The sequence below is a fragment of the Mya arenaria genome, chromosome 2, assembly GCF_026914265.1.
Source record: "Mya arenaria isolate MELC-2E11 chromosome 2, ASM2691426v1".
Taxonomy (NCBI): domain Eukaryota; kingdom Metazoa; phylum Mollusca; class Bivalvia; order Myida; family Myidae; genus Mya; species Mya arenaria.
In genome coordinates this window covers 26,027,140-26,046,346 of record NC_069123.1, presented here as the reverse complement: position 1 = coordinate 26,046,346, position 19,207 = coordinate 26,027,140, and the positions used below count along the sequence as shown (strand labels likewise).

The following is a 19,207-nucleotide window of genomic DNA, read 5'->3' as shown; positions in this document are numbered from 1 at the left end:
CTTCAAAATACGACTTAAGTTTAACTATAATACCACAAACTAATTATTTTAAAAATTAATTTTCCTACTAGGTATGAAGCACTGGCACCGGATTTTCAAACTCAAACATTTTTTTAAAAAAATCAAAAAAAATCTTATAATTCCTCAATAGAAATTATAATACCGAAAATGTGAAAAAATATTGATTTTTTTTAAACATGCACTTTGTACTGTATGTTAGTATAATATACATTTACGTACAAACAACGAAAAATGATAATACAGAATAATACATTCTAAAACCATAACATAATTGTTTGATTGTTGTTGTTTTTAAATCGCTACAATCTTAAACTGCTTATAAATATATTAGTTTTAGTTAATAATTCCCATTTTTAATTATTAAATAGCCTTGTATAATGTTTGTAAGCCAATTTTAAGACTGTGTACTGTTATGTACATAAAGGACACAAAAGCCCCTCCCATGGAATCATTGCCGAATCCAAGCCAGCATATGGACCCTCCTTTGGGCCGACATTGAATATTGTAATCGGAAATTTTTGAAAGAGATAGCCACTGTCCTCGACATAAATGACAATAATTAGTGTTAGCTTATCTCAAGTTAGTTTGTATAAACGTTCAAACGGCGTGACTTAATATTAACACGCTAAATGTTATTCTTGTAATACATTATGTTATTATCCCTCATGTGACTTACCTATGTTAAATTCTTAAATAGCAATCATTGTCATTTTCAAACTGCCACACACTGAAAGTACGGTTATGACCAGTTGACATGATACTGTCACATAGCACGCTTTACAAGCAAATCAGGACTTTTGGACGCGAGTTTTTCGTTTGCTTCCGCAGCAGCCAGCTTGAGGAGCTGGACTTGAGCAAAACTGACAGTGTATATATGTAGAGTATTTGCTTTTTGTTTGTATGCGTTTGTGTGTGCAACACTGCTCCAACATGTGCCAACATAAATCGAAGTCTTTCCCCATGCAAACATGTGTTTGTCTTTTTGTGCGGAGTGGCGTTAAGACTAGCACGTGGGTGTCAAGCCATTGAGTACATACATTAACACGAATAAGTTCATTCTATGATTATAATGATATTCGCGATTAGATAAATACTTCTCCCACTACAGATAAGTAGATCCAGAAAATTACCATGCTAGAAGTTCTTATCTTGCCCACGGACAGAGATGAAACGCCCGTATAGAACTCCTTTATAATGGTCATCACATTGTAATTACCTCCCTTGTTGAAGACTGTCGTCTGTAGCATCATAGAAACCTTGTCTTGGTGCAATATGTAGAAAGCTTACTTATTATTTCTCGCTTCAATTGTCACCATAAAAAGGTTTTCACACACCTTTCAAGAAATAATGTTTCACTTCTCTCAGAACGATTTAAAGATCGTTTTCACTATTAATATAATCTGAATCACTGCGCGCAAATCCATGACAACCACGAATTATCACATATACATACGCATTTATTTTTACTACGCACAAAAGAGTTCCAGCAAAAACAATACACTTTAACTGTATTTTGTTTAACTGAGGTGGGAGAAAAAGCATCTACCATAGCCGCTCGTGTAGGATATCTTCATCCCAACCCTCGCGCAGGGTGTTTTGCGGAAACTCGGTAAACCTCGTTTCCGCAAAACACCCGTCGCTCGGGTCGGGATGAGCCCATCTTACACTCTTGGCCATGGAAGATACTTTTATTCTCCCCCTTGACCCTGTTTAACAAACATCCGGTCTTTGATAAATAAATTGTTAACCACAAAATGTCATTTACATAAGCAACCTAAATTTACATTTAATTGAAAAATATTTCACTACAACTATTTTGCAAGCATTCATCTTGTGTTCACATTTTTTATCATTCTTCTCGCTAAATTTGACCTGTTGTTGTTGTTGTACATATATTTTGAATATTTTTGAAATGACAAATAAATATTGTTGATATTGATGCAGTTCAATGTTTCTTACCCAATAAGATTGATTTCAACGCCATACGAATAGTTGCTTAAAGACTATGAATTTTAGACAACGTAAAATCTTATTCCGTTCCGTGTTTTTTATGATATGAATACAGCACCTAATAGGACCACCAAACGTTACAGATAAAGAGAAAATAGCAACACTCTATACAACAAGAGAAAATAGCAACACACTTTACAACAAGAGAAAATAGCAACACCCTATACAACAAGAGAAAATAGCAACACTCTATACAACAAGAGAAAATAGCAACACACTTTACAACAAGAGAAAATAGCAACACATTATACAACAAGAGAAAATAGCAACACACTACACAACAAGAGAAAATAGCAACACACTTTACAACAAGAGAAAATAGCAACACTCAATACAACAAGAGAAAATAGCAACACTCTATACAACAAGAGAAAATAGCAACACTCTATACAACAAGAGAAAATAGCAACACACTATACAACAAGAGAAAATAGCAACACACTATACAACAAGAGAAAATAGCAACACACTATAAAACAAGAGAAAATAGCAACACACTTTACAACAAGAGAAAATAGCAACACTCTATACAACAAGAGAAAATAGCAACACACTACACAAAAAGAGAAAATAGCAATACACTACACAACAAGAGAAAATAGCAACACTCTATACAACAAAAGAAAATAGCAACACACTACACAACAAGAGAAAATAGCAACACACTTTACAACAAGAGAAAATAGCAACACTCAATACAACAAGAGAAAATAGCAACACTCTATACAACAAGAGAAAATAGCAACACTCTATACAACAAGAGAAAATAGCAACACACTATACAACAAGAGAAAATAGCAACACACTATACAACAAGAGAAAATAGCAACACACTATACAACAAGAGAAAATAGCAACACACTTTACAACAAGAGAAAATAGCAACACTCTATACAACAAGAGAAAATAGCAACACACTACACAAAAAGAGAAAATAGCAATACACTACACAACAAGAGAAAATAGCAACACTCTATACAACAAGAGAAAATAGCAACACACTACACAACAAGAGAAAATAGCAACACACTTTACAACAAGAGAAAATAGCAACACTCTATACAACAAGAGAAAATAGCAACACTCTATACAACAAGAGAAAATAGCAACACTCTATACAACAAGAGAAAATAGCAACACTCTATACAACAAGAGAAAATAGCAACACACTACACAACAAGAGAAAATAGCAACACTCTATACAACAAGAGAAAATAGCAACACACTATACAACAAGAGAAAATAGCAACACACTTTACAACAGGAGAAAATAGCAACACTCTATACAACAAGGGAAAATAGCAACACACTATACAACAAGAGAAAATAGCAACACTCTATACAACAAGAGAAAATAGCAACACTCTATACAACAAGAGAAAATAGCAACACTCTATACAACAAGAGAAAATAGCAACACACTATACAACAAGAGAAAATAGCAACACACTATACAACAAGAGAAAATAGCAACACTCTATACAACAAGAAAAAATAGCAATTCTCTATACAACAAGAGAAAATAGCAACACACTATACAACAAGAGAAAATAGCAACACTCTATACAACAAGAGAAAATAGCAACACACTATACAACAAGAGAAAATAGCAACACTCTATACAACAAGAGAAAATAGCAACACTCTATACAACAAGAGAAAATAGCAACACACTATACAACAAGAGAAAATAGCAACACTCTATACAACAAGAGAAAATAGCAACACTCTATACAACAAGAGAAAATAGCAACACCCTATACAACAAGAGAAAAAAGCAACACTCAATACAACAAGAGAAAATAGCAAGAGAAAATAGCAACACACTATACAACAAGAGAAAATAGCAACACTCTATACAACAAGAGAAAATAGCAACACACTATACAACAAGTATTGACTAACAGCTGTACAAAAAAATGTTCAATGGATAATTCTAAAACAAATACATAGAATAAAGAATAATGTCCCAATTACGTAAATATTGAACACAATAAATGAGTATTATTTATAGCCCACAATACTTTCAGAATATTTCATACAAAATGTTGAAATGAAATCCTCACATAACAATTTAATTAATTCGAAGGTTTTAGAAATATTCTAAAACTGGTAAAACCTTTATAAAAAAGTCTAATTTTACCCTAAAGACCCTAAAGACCAATGATTAGAGAAGTTTGCCCCTATACTGGCTAAGGTCACAAATCCGAAACACTTTTTGAGGTTTTTCACAATTATCTTGGAGAGTTTTTGTTGTAGCAAGTTAAAATTGCGTATGAAACATATTTGGTTAATGTGACAACATCTGTCAAAGTACAGATTCACGATCTCATCAATTTTATGTCGAAAATTGTTCATTTTATAGACAGTAAATCACCTTTAAATTTATGCTATGGAGGGCACAAATACCGAACACTTGCAAAGCGAAAATACATGGTCATACAATTATAATTAATAAGTTTGCTATATTAAATAAACACTTAGCTGCAAAGTTATTAATTGTTTCCGATGTTTTTCAAAACATGAAATTCAAATGTAAAGCGTGATTTCTATTTATAAATATCAGAAATGTAGGTCAACATAACTGCCAAACCTAAAGATGCGCGTGCATCATTCCCCCCGTGTGCTACATTTTGATCTTTAAGGTATAAACATTGAATGGCATTTTTTTAGAAAAATACTCAAAAAAACAAGATGAAACTTCGCAAATGTGACCAAGGCAAGCATTTGTATTGATCTAGATCATCAAATAATCGATCACGGAAAACATAGGACGCCAACCGAAATATTACTTCTTAGACAAGTACAAAGTATAATTACTCGAATTATGGTAACCATATTAATAATACTAATGTAGAGGAATGCCGGTTTCAGTTTTTTTGCTTGCTCGTCAATCTAAGAGAATAATTTTGATTTGTAATGAAGATCAAAATATTGAAGTTAGGCTTAAAAAAATATGTCTGTTTCGGGTAACCCGACCCTACCTATAAAAATGCGCCGACCCTAACTATTTTTTTCCGTTTCTGAGCAAAAAAAAATATTTGTAAGCGAATAGAGAGTTACGAAGGGCGGATAAATGCAGATTGTAATCAGAATTATTGTTTATATGATAAAACAAAGTCAGGCAATGACAGTAATGTAGGAAAGACTGCCAGGTGCAAGAAAACACTCTGAACTTACGACAGACTTTGAAAAAAAAAAATCCCTACCTACCCTACCTAGAAATTTTGGGAAGGTTACCCTAAACATACATTTTTTTTGGCCTTAAAGCCATTTCTTTTTTGTGAACTTTTAGACAAAGGAAGTTTATTTCTTTTATAAATCTATATTTTCAAAACTACTATTGATTTGAATATTTCAACAGGTAGATTCGGTGAACGATTGTTTGAAAGGTTAACTCTATAAATTTACATTAACACAGCCCAATGATAAACAAAACAAAACACAGTTTTACAATGCTAAATACTAAAACAAAAGTAATTATACTTATAATTATGCTTAACGGGAATGGCAACATGGATAAGCTTAAGTATTGGTTTTGTAACAGTCCCACTCTTTTACTTTGACGTTAGGGTTGCATCCTTTTCAAAAACAGGTAGGGTAGGTATGACGGTAAAGTTGGAAGGTAGTTGGTAGTTGGGGATTCGAATATTCAACTACTTACCAGTTGGGGATTCGAATATTCAGCTACCTGCTAGTTGCCAGTTGGGGATTTGACAAACACTGTTTTAATTCACTTTTATTCGTATATTCGCCAGTCGGAAATACGACCATTTTCAGTCGATTATCCGCGAATGTTCAACTGCAAACCAGTCAGTAGTTGGGGATTCAGTTTATGTCTTTTTGAATGGTTTTAAAGGTCATATATGGGAAAACTAATCGCCAAATGTTTCTTTATGCATGAACACATATGTATCTTTGAGACAAACACTGTTTTAATTTACTTTTATTCGTATATTCGCCAGTCGGATATTGATCCATTTCCACTCGATTATTCGCGAATGTTCAACTACTAACCAATCAGTAATTGGGGATTCAGATTATGTCTATATGCATGGATTTAAAGGTCATATATGGGAAATTAATCTCCAAATGTTTCTTTATGCATGTACACATATGTATCTTTGCGACAAACACTGTTTTAATTTACTTTTATTCGTAAACTGATATTATTCTCATGAATTTAAAGCTATAAGTGTTTTACTAAAATAATTTACTGTGGTTATTTTTCTGCAAAACGCAATATCTAGCTAATCGTGTGTCTTTTCACTAGCCACAATGATTAGCCATATTATAAGATTTGTTCTATTTCGGCTCTTATTGACATGTTGATTAATAACAGCGGATACATTGCTCAACTTCTCATTTCCACGGCAAAATGACGCCTCTGAACTCTCAGAATGGCCTTGTATTGAGCAAGTTAAAGACACATGATTTTTCCAAATAGTCCCTCTGGATTGCATTACAGTTACACTTTTGTCAGATGGTTTGTAAAATGATAAATTGTTATGGTGGAAATATCGATTATAAATGCTTGTGCAAGAAATATTTAGTAAGCCAAGTCTAGAATGGTGGTCGCTTAACAAACAAACAATGCCATGCCATTTCGAGGGTATATGATCAAAACATTACGTTCAAAACGAGAACACGCCGTTGCGTTTCCATAAAAGTAGAGGATCGTTCAAATTGATATTACATCCAGAGGAAGATACCTTCGTGCGTTGACTTTAACAATCTAACTTTTGCAGCTATATGGATTATCCCTGTTGTTCATAGCATCTTTACAACTGACGCCAAAGTGGCATATTCTCGCCGAGTTAAGGTTGTACCTTACAGAACAGGGCCCTTTAATGCCTGAATACACCCTATTTTCCTGGACGTATAATACAGCCAATTAGTTTACTTCCGGACAATTATTTTGATGAACTGTAAAATCAATAAAGTAAAAGCCTGGCACAATTTGCCACACGAGTAAGTAACCACTTAAGAAATAGGACTTAACAATTTGTTCTCATTGTATGAGATGTCAGGGTTTCTAAGTTAATTTACTGATTGCTTTATACCACTTGATATTGGACATCAGAGGCGAGTGTATTAAATCAGTCTGTGAGTATACTTGTTTCATCCTGCGTAAGCTGGTTTTAGTGTCTTATAACTATAATTGCATGGAATACATTTCCTGATTCAGTTTATATGAATTGAAATGATCATCTTCACCACATTTGAACATAGTACGTATTGTCCTTTTTCATTGTATACATCCAACAGTAATTTGACTGGCAATGCGTGTGTGTTTACGAAAGTTATGAAAGCTCTGTATGTTGTATACATTAATCTAGTCAAATATGTACTACGCCAATTTGAAACACAACGCTTATATGCGAGAATATAAATGTCTTCCATGGCCGAGAGTGTAAGATAGGTTTATTCCGACCCGAGCGTAGGGTGTTTTGCGGAAACGAGGTTCGGGATGAACCTATCTTACACGAGCGGCTCTGGTAGATGCTTTTTCTCCCACCTCAGTTAAACAAAAATAAGTAAAAATGTATTTTTTTGTTTGCTGGAACTCTTTTGCGCTTAGTGAAAATAATTGCGTAAGGATATGTGATAACTCGTGGTTGTCATGGATATGCGCGCAGTGATTCAGATTATGTTAATAGTCAAATCGGTCTTTAAAAAGTTCTAAGGAGAGTGACGCATTATTTCTTGACGAGTGCGTAAAACTGTTTTATGGTGACATTTGAAGCGAGAAATACTTAATAAGCGCTCTATATATTGCCACAAGTCAAGGTTTCCATGATGCTACAGACGACAGTCTTCAACAAGGGAGGTAATTACAATGTGGTGACCATTTAAAAGGCAAGATAAGAATTTCTAGCATGGTTTATTTATTGGATATACTTTTCCGAGGTGGGAGAAATAAGCATCTGAACACCTTTGCTCTCAATATTTATTGCACATAGTTTGTCTAGCAGTGGTCCTTTTGAAATTTCATTCCCTTATCTTGGAATTATGAGGATTCACAGTCTGTTCTACTCAGTTCGATTATAAATAACGCTGGATTCCGTTTCTTTGTTAATTTTAAGAGGCCAAGCTCTAAAGTAAGAGGCGGAAACATTTACTGTAGTCATAAAGATGTTAGAAATGTGTCTTTTTGTCGATAAAGTATATGGATATTATAAGCCGCTTTCATCTAACCGTGAAAGGAACGAGTTATTGAAGATATATTACTAACTGAAGGCCATTTGCCTTAATTAGATGCCAGCATTTTATCCAATATCTAGGCTGTCTGTATTTAAAAACACGTGGACACTTAAAACAAAAAAAAACATATACATATTATATATTAATGAAAGTTCACGAACATGCATATGCTCCTGGAAAACTGATTGAAGTTCAGGTAAACGGTAATAGTGACATGTCTCAGTACATCTTTGAACTGGTCGAAGAAAGAAAATTTCTATAACACCAATGGACTTACCTTATTTAAAAACAAAACTTTATTAATTCATAAGACTCAATTTGTTCGTCTAGCAGTCCAACACGCAACACGCCGAAACTATACAAATAAGCACGCCAACACGCCATTTATGGACGCTAGATTGCGTCGTGTTGTCGTTTTATCGCGTATGGAAATGTCGTATAAGGTGAAGTGTATTTGGTAATAGTACATTTAATAATATTGCAATGGCACAGACAAAGGTTTCGCCTGGATTGAATTAGTAACACGAGAGTTATTGCTCCTTACTTAATAACATACTTTTTGTATCCGTCTGAAGGGATACTTACGTGCTGTTTGAATATATATTTATGAAGCTTAAATGTCCTTATTAGCTTAACTTTGTCACAAGTGTATGATGCGTCACAGGACGCAATAGTGCAATGTCTGGGTTGATTCAGTAACACGAGAATTATTTCACTTTGCTTAATAGTATTCTTATAATGTGTACCTATACACCAATAACCACGTGTTGTGTAAATATATATTTGTGAAGCCTTTCTCATCAGTATAAATCAGTTTTGAGGAAATATCTTACAATAATATAAGAAATTAACTGTGCAACTAAATTCGTTTGCATAACTAGTTGTCTCTTAAAAAAAGCATTACGTTGTGTTGATTTTTTCCAATATTTCTGTGCATGTAAAACAAAGTCGACATGCTTTACACATGCAAACATGTAATACAAAAACAAAATGTGTCGCTCACCATTTATATATTACTGCAAGGACAATTTTAATACATATGGGTTTTTTTGTTGTTTTTTCTATGCATATTTGAAATTTTGTTTTATTTCCAATTCGTCTACAATAAGAACCTAATGATTTGATTTTGCTTTTCAAAACTTCCTCTGATGATTGAAAGTATAACCTTTCTTCGAAGTTATACCATCAACATACCATTCTTCAAATCAACTAGCTTAACTCCTTCTACGAAACATTTATTACGATAAGGAACCAACCATGTATATATTGCGTAAATTCATGCCTGCAATATACCGAAAAACGAATAATGGGAAGCAACTACTTATGATATTTACCTTATTCGATATTAAGAGTAGTTTCATCCTGGTTGAAAATACTAAAATACATAATTATGATTTATATTTAAGCCGCTATTTTGGGAATACTATTTTTGAATACTGAAACAAACTTCTTATATGAATTCAATTCTATATTTATATTTCCCATTCAGGAAACAAACATTGTTTAATGTAATTATGTACGAGTATTAAGCATTCGATAAATATTCCCGCCCGTTTTAAGGGCGTTCTGTAATACGGGACCCAGAATCATTTCACTAATGTGTGTGTATCCCTAAATAAAAGACATGAATCTTTTTCAAAAGTCATTGATGGACTTATAAATTTTCTCAACAAACAAAAAAGATTCAGTTTTTGTATTTATAGTATTTCTTTTTTAGTTGGATAGCATTTCTAACAATTTGTTGAACACGTGAAAAGACCACTTTAAATAATATTTGTAACATTTTCTAATTCCATATGACTTTCAAGGATGATAAGATTGCACAATCTTTTAAAACATGTATGCCTTTACGATGTAGATTGTTCAGCCATACTGCTCTTATGAAGTGTCCACAGTCAAAGGTCATCTTGTCTTAGCTGTCAGTTCCTTATTGCATGGATCACGGCAGCTCGCTCATCAGGCGGGGGCCTTCGAAATCTTATATCAGAGTATAGTTCAAGGTATGTAATGTAACAGTTGCTTTCAGCATAGACAATTGTACATTTTTCGTTTCATAAAATATAATGGCAAGCAATATTTCTATGAAAATAATGTGATTCTAAGTGATAGGTGATTCTATAAAATAGCAAATCGCTAAAGCCGGTGCCACGAGTAGTTCTCAATTTTATAGTGATCAGTTTCAATTATAGAATTTTTCACACATTTAATGTAAATTGTATTTCCAAAATTTCTATCCACTAGAATTATTTGAATAACAACTCGTTTTTATTGATCGACAAAAATAGTCTACAGTGTGTCTAGGATGGACATGCGTGAGGTAAATGTTGTGAGAAATAAAAAAAACAAAGCCATATCACAATCAGTAAAATAACGTGGGTAGAGGAAGGTGACATTTGTATCACTACGTTTTCCTGTCGTGTTGATGTAGAACTTGTTATGTAAATAATAATTTTGTTCATGCGATCTAGTTAAATGTATTTGGTTGCATACTTAGTAACATGTACCGATATGAGACAATAATAAGCTAGAAAAGGCTATTGAAAACAGCTAAACAAAATAAACGTATTTGAAAACAAATGTTATTGCATATGGACGACATTTGACTTGTAGCTTTGTCGTTAAAAGTTTTTATTAATATACGCGTTGATTTATTGATGTAAGTGCCATATGGGAAACAACTACTGCAACCTTACCTTCATTCGACAAATAGAGTATTCCTATCCGGGTTGAATACACCACAATACGTATGGTATATAAATAAATCGCCATTTTGTACAATGGGTATACTGAAACAGAGTTATCTCGACCTTTCAGATATATTGAATTAATATTTATTTTCTTTCTGATTTAACCAACAATCATTGGTCGATGTGTGAAGTATCAATTCAGTTTCGATGGCATTCTGTTATGGGGCCACCGAAAAAATGAAATGGGGAGGTTTGAGTTAAACATAATTATATACATTTGAACATACAGCAAATGATCGATTCAAACAACCCTTTGTGCTCAAATATTTAGGATATATATAATATATACATGTACTAAAATATCATCTTTTTAAATCCTCTTTGAAATTCGCAACCAGTTTTAAGTACAACATGTATAAAAAACGTAATTACTACGTTTATTAACTTCAAGGTGAAACCAATATCAGTAAAGAGTTTTTGTGTGTTTTCTTATCAAAATGTTCACCGCTTAAACTGAGAGTTAGCCATCAAAAGCAAAGGTGCCAAATATATATGATTGCTGGCTGAAACATCACGAAAATATTTTGCTCAACTAAGTTCATTATTTAAAATTGAGTGTATAATAGGAAGGGCAATTGATTATGCTTGTTAAAGATTCTTACATCCATTTCAATTATGCAATGTTCTATAACGAATAATTATTTGAGTACAAGTCAATACTTTCGAGTTATCGTTCAAATATATATTTTTTTCTAAAATTATATTTCTTTAAGATAGTTCAACAACATAATTTATTACTGAATGCGCTTTTAAAAAGCGTTAAACAATTAAGATTTTAAATAAGGCTATGGTTGTATATAATGTTGAATTGAGATTGGGAAATTACCGCAGTATTGATATTGACACTGATATGATAACCTTTCTATCTAAATAAGTATCTGTGGTAAAGTATCATCTTTTGTTTCATAATAATGAGTTTGATTTTCTGCCATTCTCTGGCAAAGTTTCAATACTTAATGAGCCGAGTTGTTAAAGCTAACCATGTCATCCTTCAAATCATTACGGCTCTGAAAGTTGAATGGATATTCTTCGATCTCTGAACCAATCGCAACAGAGATACCTGTTGCAGCTGTAAATGTTAAATTTTAAATTTATGAGCACATCATAGAAAAGTTCTCCTTTAAAAGTTAACAACGGTGTTTATAATAACGTATCTAACTTTAACATAGTTTTTAACAATCTGTCCATGGTCTAGTAAAATATTTGGACAATTAACAATATTTCACGTCCGTGTACCATGGTTTTGAACTTGAGGGAAGATAAATTAAAACCTTAAGCGTCTTCTTAATGATCCATCTGTATCGAGATAAAATAGCCATTTTGAGTTTGTTTGTATCACTTTATTTATTTCCAGTACATGTAAAGGTTATTTATTCTACTCGCGATGTTTATATTGCTGTTATTTAACATTCGCCTAATGCATGCAAAGATATAAATTTTATTACCGTTAAAACATGCATACTTTAAATAAATGATCTTTCGTCTCGAGTAAATGTTTTTGTTTCGTTATTCTCTTCTTTTTGCAGCCTCATTATAATATGTAATGACTCGATTGTTCAGAACTTTGCTAAAGTTAACAACGGCAAAACGTCATCGTTGTTAACTTTAAAAGGTGAAATGTTTGCTGATGTGCTGGTTTATTTAAATAAAACAAGTACAGCTGAAACTATTGTCTCAACTCTTGTTAGGAGGACTGCAGATTATAAATATATCTGTGAACCTTACAGAACAATATTGATTTGAAAGTTAACAACGATGATGTTAATAACGTTGTTAACCTCAGCAAAGTTCTGAACAATCGGCGCATGTCCTTTGCATAACGTGCAGAACACAGTTTCAGCGACGTCATTTCTGAAATGACGTTACATGCGCATGCAAATTGGTGCTTTTTCTGGAAAAAGGGGTAATTAAATCACTTTTAACTTCAATTAAGCCAAATAATGAAAAGGAAAAAAAGTGTTTGTGACTATGCCTCTCGTGAAATATATATTTTGTTGCTCACTCGGTGAAATATATTACGATCATACACTGAAACAAACAATTGTCTTCTATTTTAATCATTGAACAAAATTAAATATGGAAACAAAAGTAAACCACAACACCTATATCTTCTTCTTTTGGTGATGCCTGCGATTAGGTAATAACTAGGCGTAAGAATCGTCTGCGTCACACTTTTGATAAGAAACATGTTTATATCTTACCGTAGATTATTCAAACTTAATATTCGGATTTGCCATGGTCAGTAGGTTTTTGATTGATTTTTAAGTCAATAGGTCAAAGGTCATAGTGACCTTTACTTGATACTTGATGGGTGTTCCAGACACGCGACACATACGATTCGCGCAATTCTGGTTTTATAATATTAGTTTTGAGTAAGGGAAAGGAAATGTTTTGTGGATCTGAAAAGGTGTATCATTAATGGATATTTTTCTTTACCCACTTGCTTAAGTATGGCTCATCACGTAAAAACAATTTTTGGAAAATCAACGTATGATATTAATTTAAGCAGCGTCTTTGGTTAAGGAAGTACACAAAATAATAGAAACTATAGAGACTAATTCCGTGTTTATAGGCACCTCTAAAAGTCCATAAGGTCAGAGAGACACTAAACAGAATACTTTCCATATTGATAATTATATGTTGATATTGCTAGAGCTAAGAACGACATTGGCATATCAAGGTTAAAAATATATGCCTGCTAAACTTGTATTTGAATTAAGCTCGCATGTTTTTAAATTTAACGTCTAGTTTATGCAATTTGTTTGCCTTTAAATATAAGCTCTTTATGAAGAGTATTATATATAAACTGCAAAATCATCGGGAATCAATAACCTTTTCAGATAATTGCTTCCTTTGAATAAAATGACATTTTGTGTCTGGTTTTATCAATTGCTTCAGTATTTGCATTTGTTCAGTCTTTTATTCATAGTGTACCCCACGTAATCCTTATGAAATATAATCGTTGATATCTTTGTTTTGAATGAACTAAACTATGATTCATCAAAATTAAGCACAACCATTTCATGAGGGATGATCAAAATGTCATGTAGACTTAATAAAACACCCGCTTTATGGAAATGCATTTCGACCATTTCTGGAGAGCATAATATATGAGAAAATGTAAACATTAATAGTAGTGATGTTCCGATGGTCGAATATAATCGAAAATAGATTTGTTGGGCTTGAAATCGGCGACATTCGACTGTATTTGGTTATAGTAATCGATCATCGACAAAAAATAATGAAAAAATATAAGTAAGTGTTGAGATGTTATCTTTAAAAAATGGCTGATGAAATGAGCAAGAAAATTAACACACCAACACTAAATAATTCAACCATAGACATAACGTAAATGCATATAATGATTAAAAGTTAAATACTGCGCCTGAATAAAATTACAATTCATGTTATATCCAGTATTTAAAAAAGAAACATTTACTTGAGTGAAACAGATTATTGATAGTAAAATTGGAACTGATTAACAACACTAATTAAATGAGATGGTGGAAGTCAGGGGGTAATGACACCGATACTCACAACGAAGGTAAGGAAACAAACTCAATTGAAAAAAAGTAATTAACATTCGAAAGTGCATTGACATATTCAAAATATAAATGATTAAACGACAAACAAATATAATTCCATTTACGGTTAAGTTAAACGCAAACACATAATATGTATTATTAGGATTTTTCGTGTCCGGCGTCGTCATACGCGTCGTCGTCGGCGTCATAAGTTCGTTTATGACCAATAATTTAAACGACTAGGTGTACATTTACAAACTTAGTATTTGTATATGACCACATCAGTTTATGACTATGTGGTAATAAGTCAAAGGACAATCCCATTGTTTAGTAATACCTTTACAAGTCTGCTTAAAAAATGAAATATTATTGGTCCTCCCAACAGTCGACAAATCCTACTCGCGTAAAAATAGTTGTATGTTAGGCCTTGATCCTTGTGCATGTTATCACCTTAGTAACAATTTTGGCTTCTTTGTTTGTCTGTTTTGTATCCACTGTTTTTAAGCAACTGTATAAAAAACAGATCTATTTATAAAACCAGGTAATCTTGCCCGCACTAGTAATGGTAGATGAATATCTGTAACTGTAGTACTTATCTAGTATTAAAAGCAATTACTTTGACCGTTTGTACATTGAACACAATACAGACCACAAATTACCGATGAGAGTAAACAGTATGACCTACATACCTATCGACTTGACCTTAATGCGTTGCACACCGTCGCAACATACGCACGGTTTCAGTTATTTTCAAAAAAGACACCACTGACAATACAAAAATGTTGTATTCGAAATATTCGTCAAACTTATTTCAGGTCACTAGTAAAAATTAAACAGTCAAAGAAGAAACAAAGTATAGTTTAGGATTCTTCAAAGGTTCCAGTTTCATAATATCACGAGAATAATATTTAAAGGAATAACCAGTCCCCATTGCAAGTGATATTTAGTAACCCGTACATTTATAACGGCCCATGCGTACAATCGACAAATACGATTTTAAGATGAGTAACTCAGAAGTTTAAATATTTCAGCGTTGTGTTTCAAGATATAAACTCTATTAAAGATGTCTGACTACGTTAGATTCCCTGAAGGTGTGGAAGAAAAAATAAAAGAAGCTTTTGCTAAAAATGGAGTAGCTGGGGTGAAAGAAGCAGCTCAAACGTATGAGAATGAATGGAAAACTATACCAGTCAATATTGCAGTTGCTGGTAGGGCAGGTACTGGCAAGTCTTCGTTTATAAACGCTGTTTTGCAGACCACGGAAAAAGGAGGAGGTGCGAGAGTGGGTATAACCGAAACCAATGATATTCAACAGTTCTGTTCGAAACGATTTCCAAATTTAACTCTGTGGGATCTACCTGGCGTTTGCACTGCTAAATTTCCGAAAGAAACGTATTTAGATCAGGTAAAATTTCAACGATATGATATGTTTATTATCTTGGCAGATACACGATTTACCGAAGGAGATTTATGGCTAGCCAGGTCAGTCAAGGACCAAGATAAAAGATTTTACATGGTTCGATCAAAACTAGATAGGGACTATGAAGATGAAGCCAATGACCAACCAGAGAACTATGATGGGAAATCAGAATCTGAAATAATGCAAATTGTCTTGCAAATCGTGAAAAATGACATTTCAAAACAATTGGCCTCTTTGGCAGAAACGGAACAGGTGTTTGGAATAAGCGTCAGGACCAAATATATTGCACATTTTGAATTCGACACTCTGATGGAAACAGTGAAGAACGATGCTCCTGCAGCCAAAAAGGCGGTATTCTTTATGACCCTTCCTGCGCTTACGGAAAATGCGATAAAAAACAAGGCATGCGTTTTAAGAAAACGAATAAGGACAGTATCGTTGCAATCTGCTGCAGGAAGTTTGGTTCCGATTCCTGGATTCAGCTTAATAGTGGATAAGAAGCTAATTGATAGAGAATGCAAGCTGTATCGCGAACAATTTCACATCGATGAAATTTCTTTGGCTGCAACTGAGCAAGAGTACAAATTTAAATTGAATGAATTTGATCATGAAATTGCCAACCAACTACGGTCATTGGTAACATTTATAAAGAAGAGAGCTCTTCATCGTTTGGAAATAACCGATGGTTTAGCAAAGCTTATACCTCTCATTGGATTGGCAACCGCCGCAGCAATATCCTGTGGAGCAACTTATATGATACTGAGTAAACTTTTAGATTCCATTGAGGAAGACGCCATCAAGATAAACAGAAAAATACTATCAAATACTACTTGATTTCAAAATATCAGATGGATAACATAAGTTATTGAGGGCCTTCCACAGTGCAAAAGTGGGTTGGCAAGGCCAAAATAATCATGTTTTATTAGTTTTAAACAACAATCTTTTTCAATGTCTTGTGAGTTCCTGATAATATAATTTCAAGTATTCAGATAATGATATTGAAGAAAAATAATGAACAATAGTGGTCCTAGTTACAATATGTAAGCATCTTTCTTAAAATAGCTAAAATCATCACAAAACCTCAAGACATTGTTGATTGGGAATTATTGACTATTGGACTCATAAACATATACATTTTGTATAAAGATATTTCCGGAGAAAAATGTAAATACCTTTTGATTGGAAATTGCATTGATATTTCATAGAGTCATGATTCCTAATTTTCTTATTGAAAGTCATATTGGATAGTAATACAATCATTATGCGTGTCGTTTTAATACTTTCATTGAGTTTTCATTTATGTAAGACATCTGCACCTAGTGGTCATGCAAATAAACATATATTTGTTTCTTGTAAAGAAGTATGTCTGTAATAAGACGTTATTGATATATGAAATAAAACAAGAAAAGCAAAAAAATCACTACGACGAAAAAATTAAAATGTTTCACCAGAAGAAAAGACTGACTTTTGGGGACAAGTCAAGTATTCAAAACAAGAAGAAAAAAAGAGTTTAAAACGTGTATATCATATTGAAATCTTTGAATCATGGATCACATTGACCTAATTGAATTATTTATGTTGTATACTTTGGTATTGAATAAATGTGTTTCATCGTTTTCTCTATACTTTCCTTTTTGTGTCTTTCCCAATTCTATGCAGTTGGAAACGTGTTCGTGGCCAACCCCTTAAAGCTGCACTCTCACAGATTTACCATTTTTACAACTTTTTTTTTGTCTATGAAAGAGGAAATTTTTTCGCGTAGTATCTGCAACCTAGTGATATAAGATTGCTGACAAAAAATCAGATCGCAGATTTTCCTATTTCCGTTCGAAAATTAATGTTTATGGCCTTAACCGTTACTAACGGTTTAAGAAAAATGCATAAAACATCAATTTTTGAACTTAAATATAAAAATCTGCGATCTATTTTTTTGTCAGCAGTCTTATATCACTGATTTCCATGGATTTTCGCAAAAATTGGCTCGTTCCAAGACAACAAATAAAAAAGTTGTCAAAACGTTCAATCTGTGAGAGTGCATCTTTAAATAATTCTCATAAAATTCGGTTAAAATTCATAATTATTCACCAAATTGAGATGACGTTCTGTGCTCACATTCTAGGTACGTCAGCTTAAGGTCAATGTCAAAGTTCAAGGTCAAAGGTTGATCCAAAAAGTTCGCGTCAGCTCCGTATCTCCTTAGCTCCTTAAGATAGTTTTGGTAAAAAATTACCACATCGAAACAACGTGCAGACTCTACACTTCATCCCAAGGTCAAGGTCACATCAAGATCACATCAAGACCAAAGGTTCTAGCCATATATTTCATATTGGCTACATCTGTCCTTAACCATAAAGGCTTTTCTTGAAGCTTGAGTAATATTTTCGCTTCATCGACCAAAATAGGGGAAATATGTTTGTTCATTTCATTACATGATGCCTGCTGTAGACGTAAAACCGCAAAGCGTGGGCATATGGCGATTAACACCGAACAATGATAACGATCTTACTTCTTCGTCCATATATAACAGAAATCCGTCAAAACACTTCCATTAGAAATTTTGAAGACGCCATTTATCTGTCGAACGTTTTCGCTTGAAGCTCTTTGGGACATGTAAAAATTTCAACACTAGATGGACAACTTTGCAAAGAGAGAGAGAGCGTTAATGGCTATGGGCATAACTTAGGCAATTTTTTTCCCATGTGAAAAGAGAGAGCGTAAATGAAATATTTCTTATAAGATTCATATTTCTGAAGCCTTTTTTTCATGAAAAGTCCCTGAAGCGAGTTTGTCCCTAGGACACTGATTTTCAACTGTTCAAAAGGTACAACCTCGGTCCTCTGATTATTTATAAAAGTACCCCTTCGTACTTGATGATTTCGATTTATTGTAATCCATATTATGTTGTAATGTAATTATCTTTGTACAGATTCGATTTAAGGGGATGACACATCATTGCTGTGAATTTGAGTATGTTATACATTTGGAACTTAATTTAAACCATTTAACAGGGTTGTCAATGTCATCAATCTAAAGATTAAACATATCTAGATTTACGGAAACGGGACGAAGTGTTTAATAAATGATGGAACCGTGACAAGTAAGGATATACTTAAATAACCTTAACGGTCCTGTCAAAAAGACCCACTCTGAAGCCGGAGCTTTGTAATAATTATATAATGTTTAACGAAATAGAACTCCGCCGCAGCTTTCATTTAAATAACTTGGAGCCGGTCCAAATTCAATGTTTTCTAAACAGGATTATTTGCATTTTGATCGGCTAT

The 19,207-nt window shown here is 33.2% G+C and overlaps 1 protein-coding gene across 1 annotated transcript; it reads left to right on the top strand.

Annotated features, from left to right (window-relative positions):
* Nucleotides 1-15,569: 15,569 nt before the first annotated feature.
* LOC128214015 (interferon-inducible GTPase 1-like) lies at nucleotides 15,570-16,760 on the top strand. Its single transcript, XM_052920186.1, has one exon. The coding sequence runs from the start codon at nucleotides 15,570-15,572 to the stop codon at nucleotides 16,758-16,760; it is 1,191 nt and encodes a 396-aa protein (XP_052776146.1).
* The last annotated feature ends 2,447 nt before the right edge of the window (nucleotides 16,761-19,207 follow it).

Coding starts and splice junctions, on each gene's coding strand:
- LOC128214015 (XM_052920186.1), top strand. CDS start 15,570: ATGTCTGACTACGTTAGATTCCCTGAAGGTGTGGAAGAAAAAATAAAA.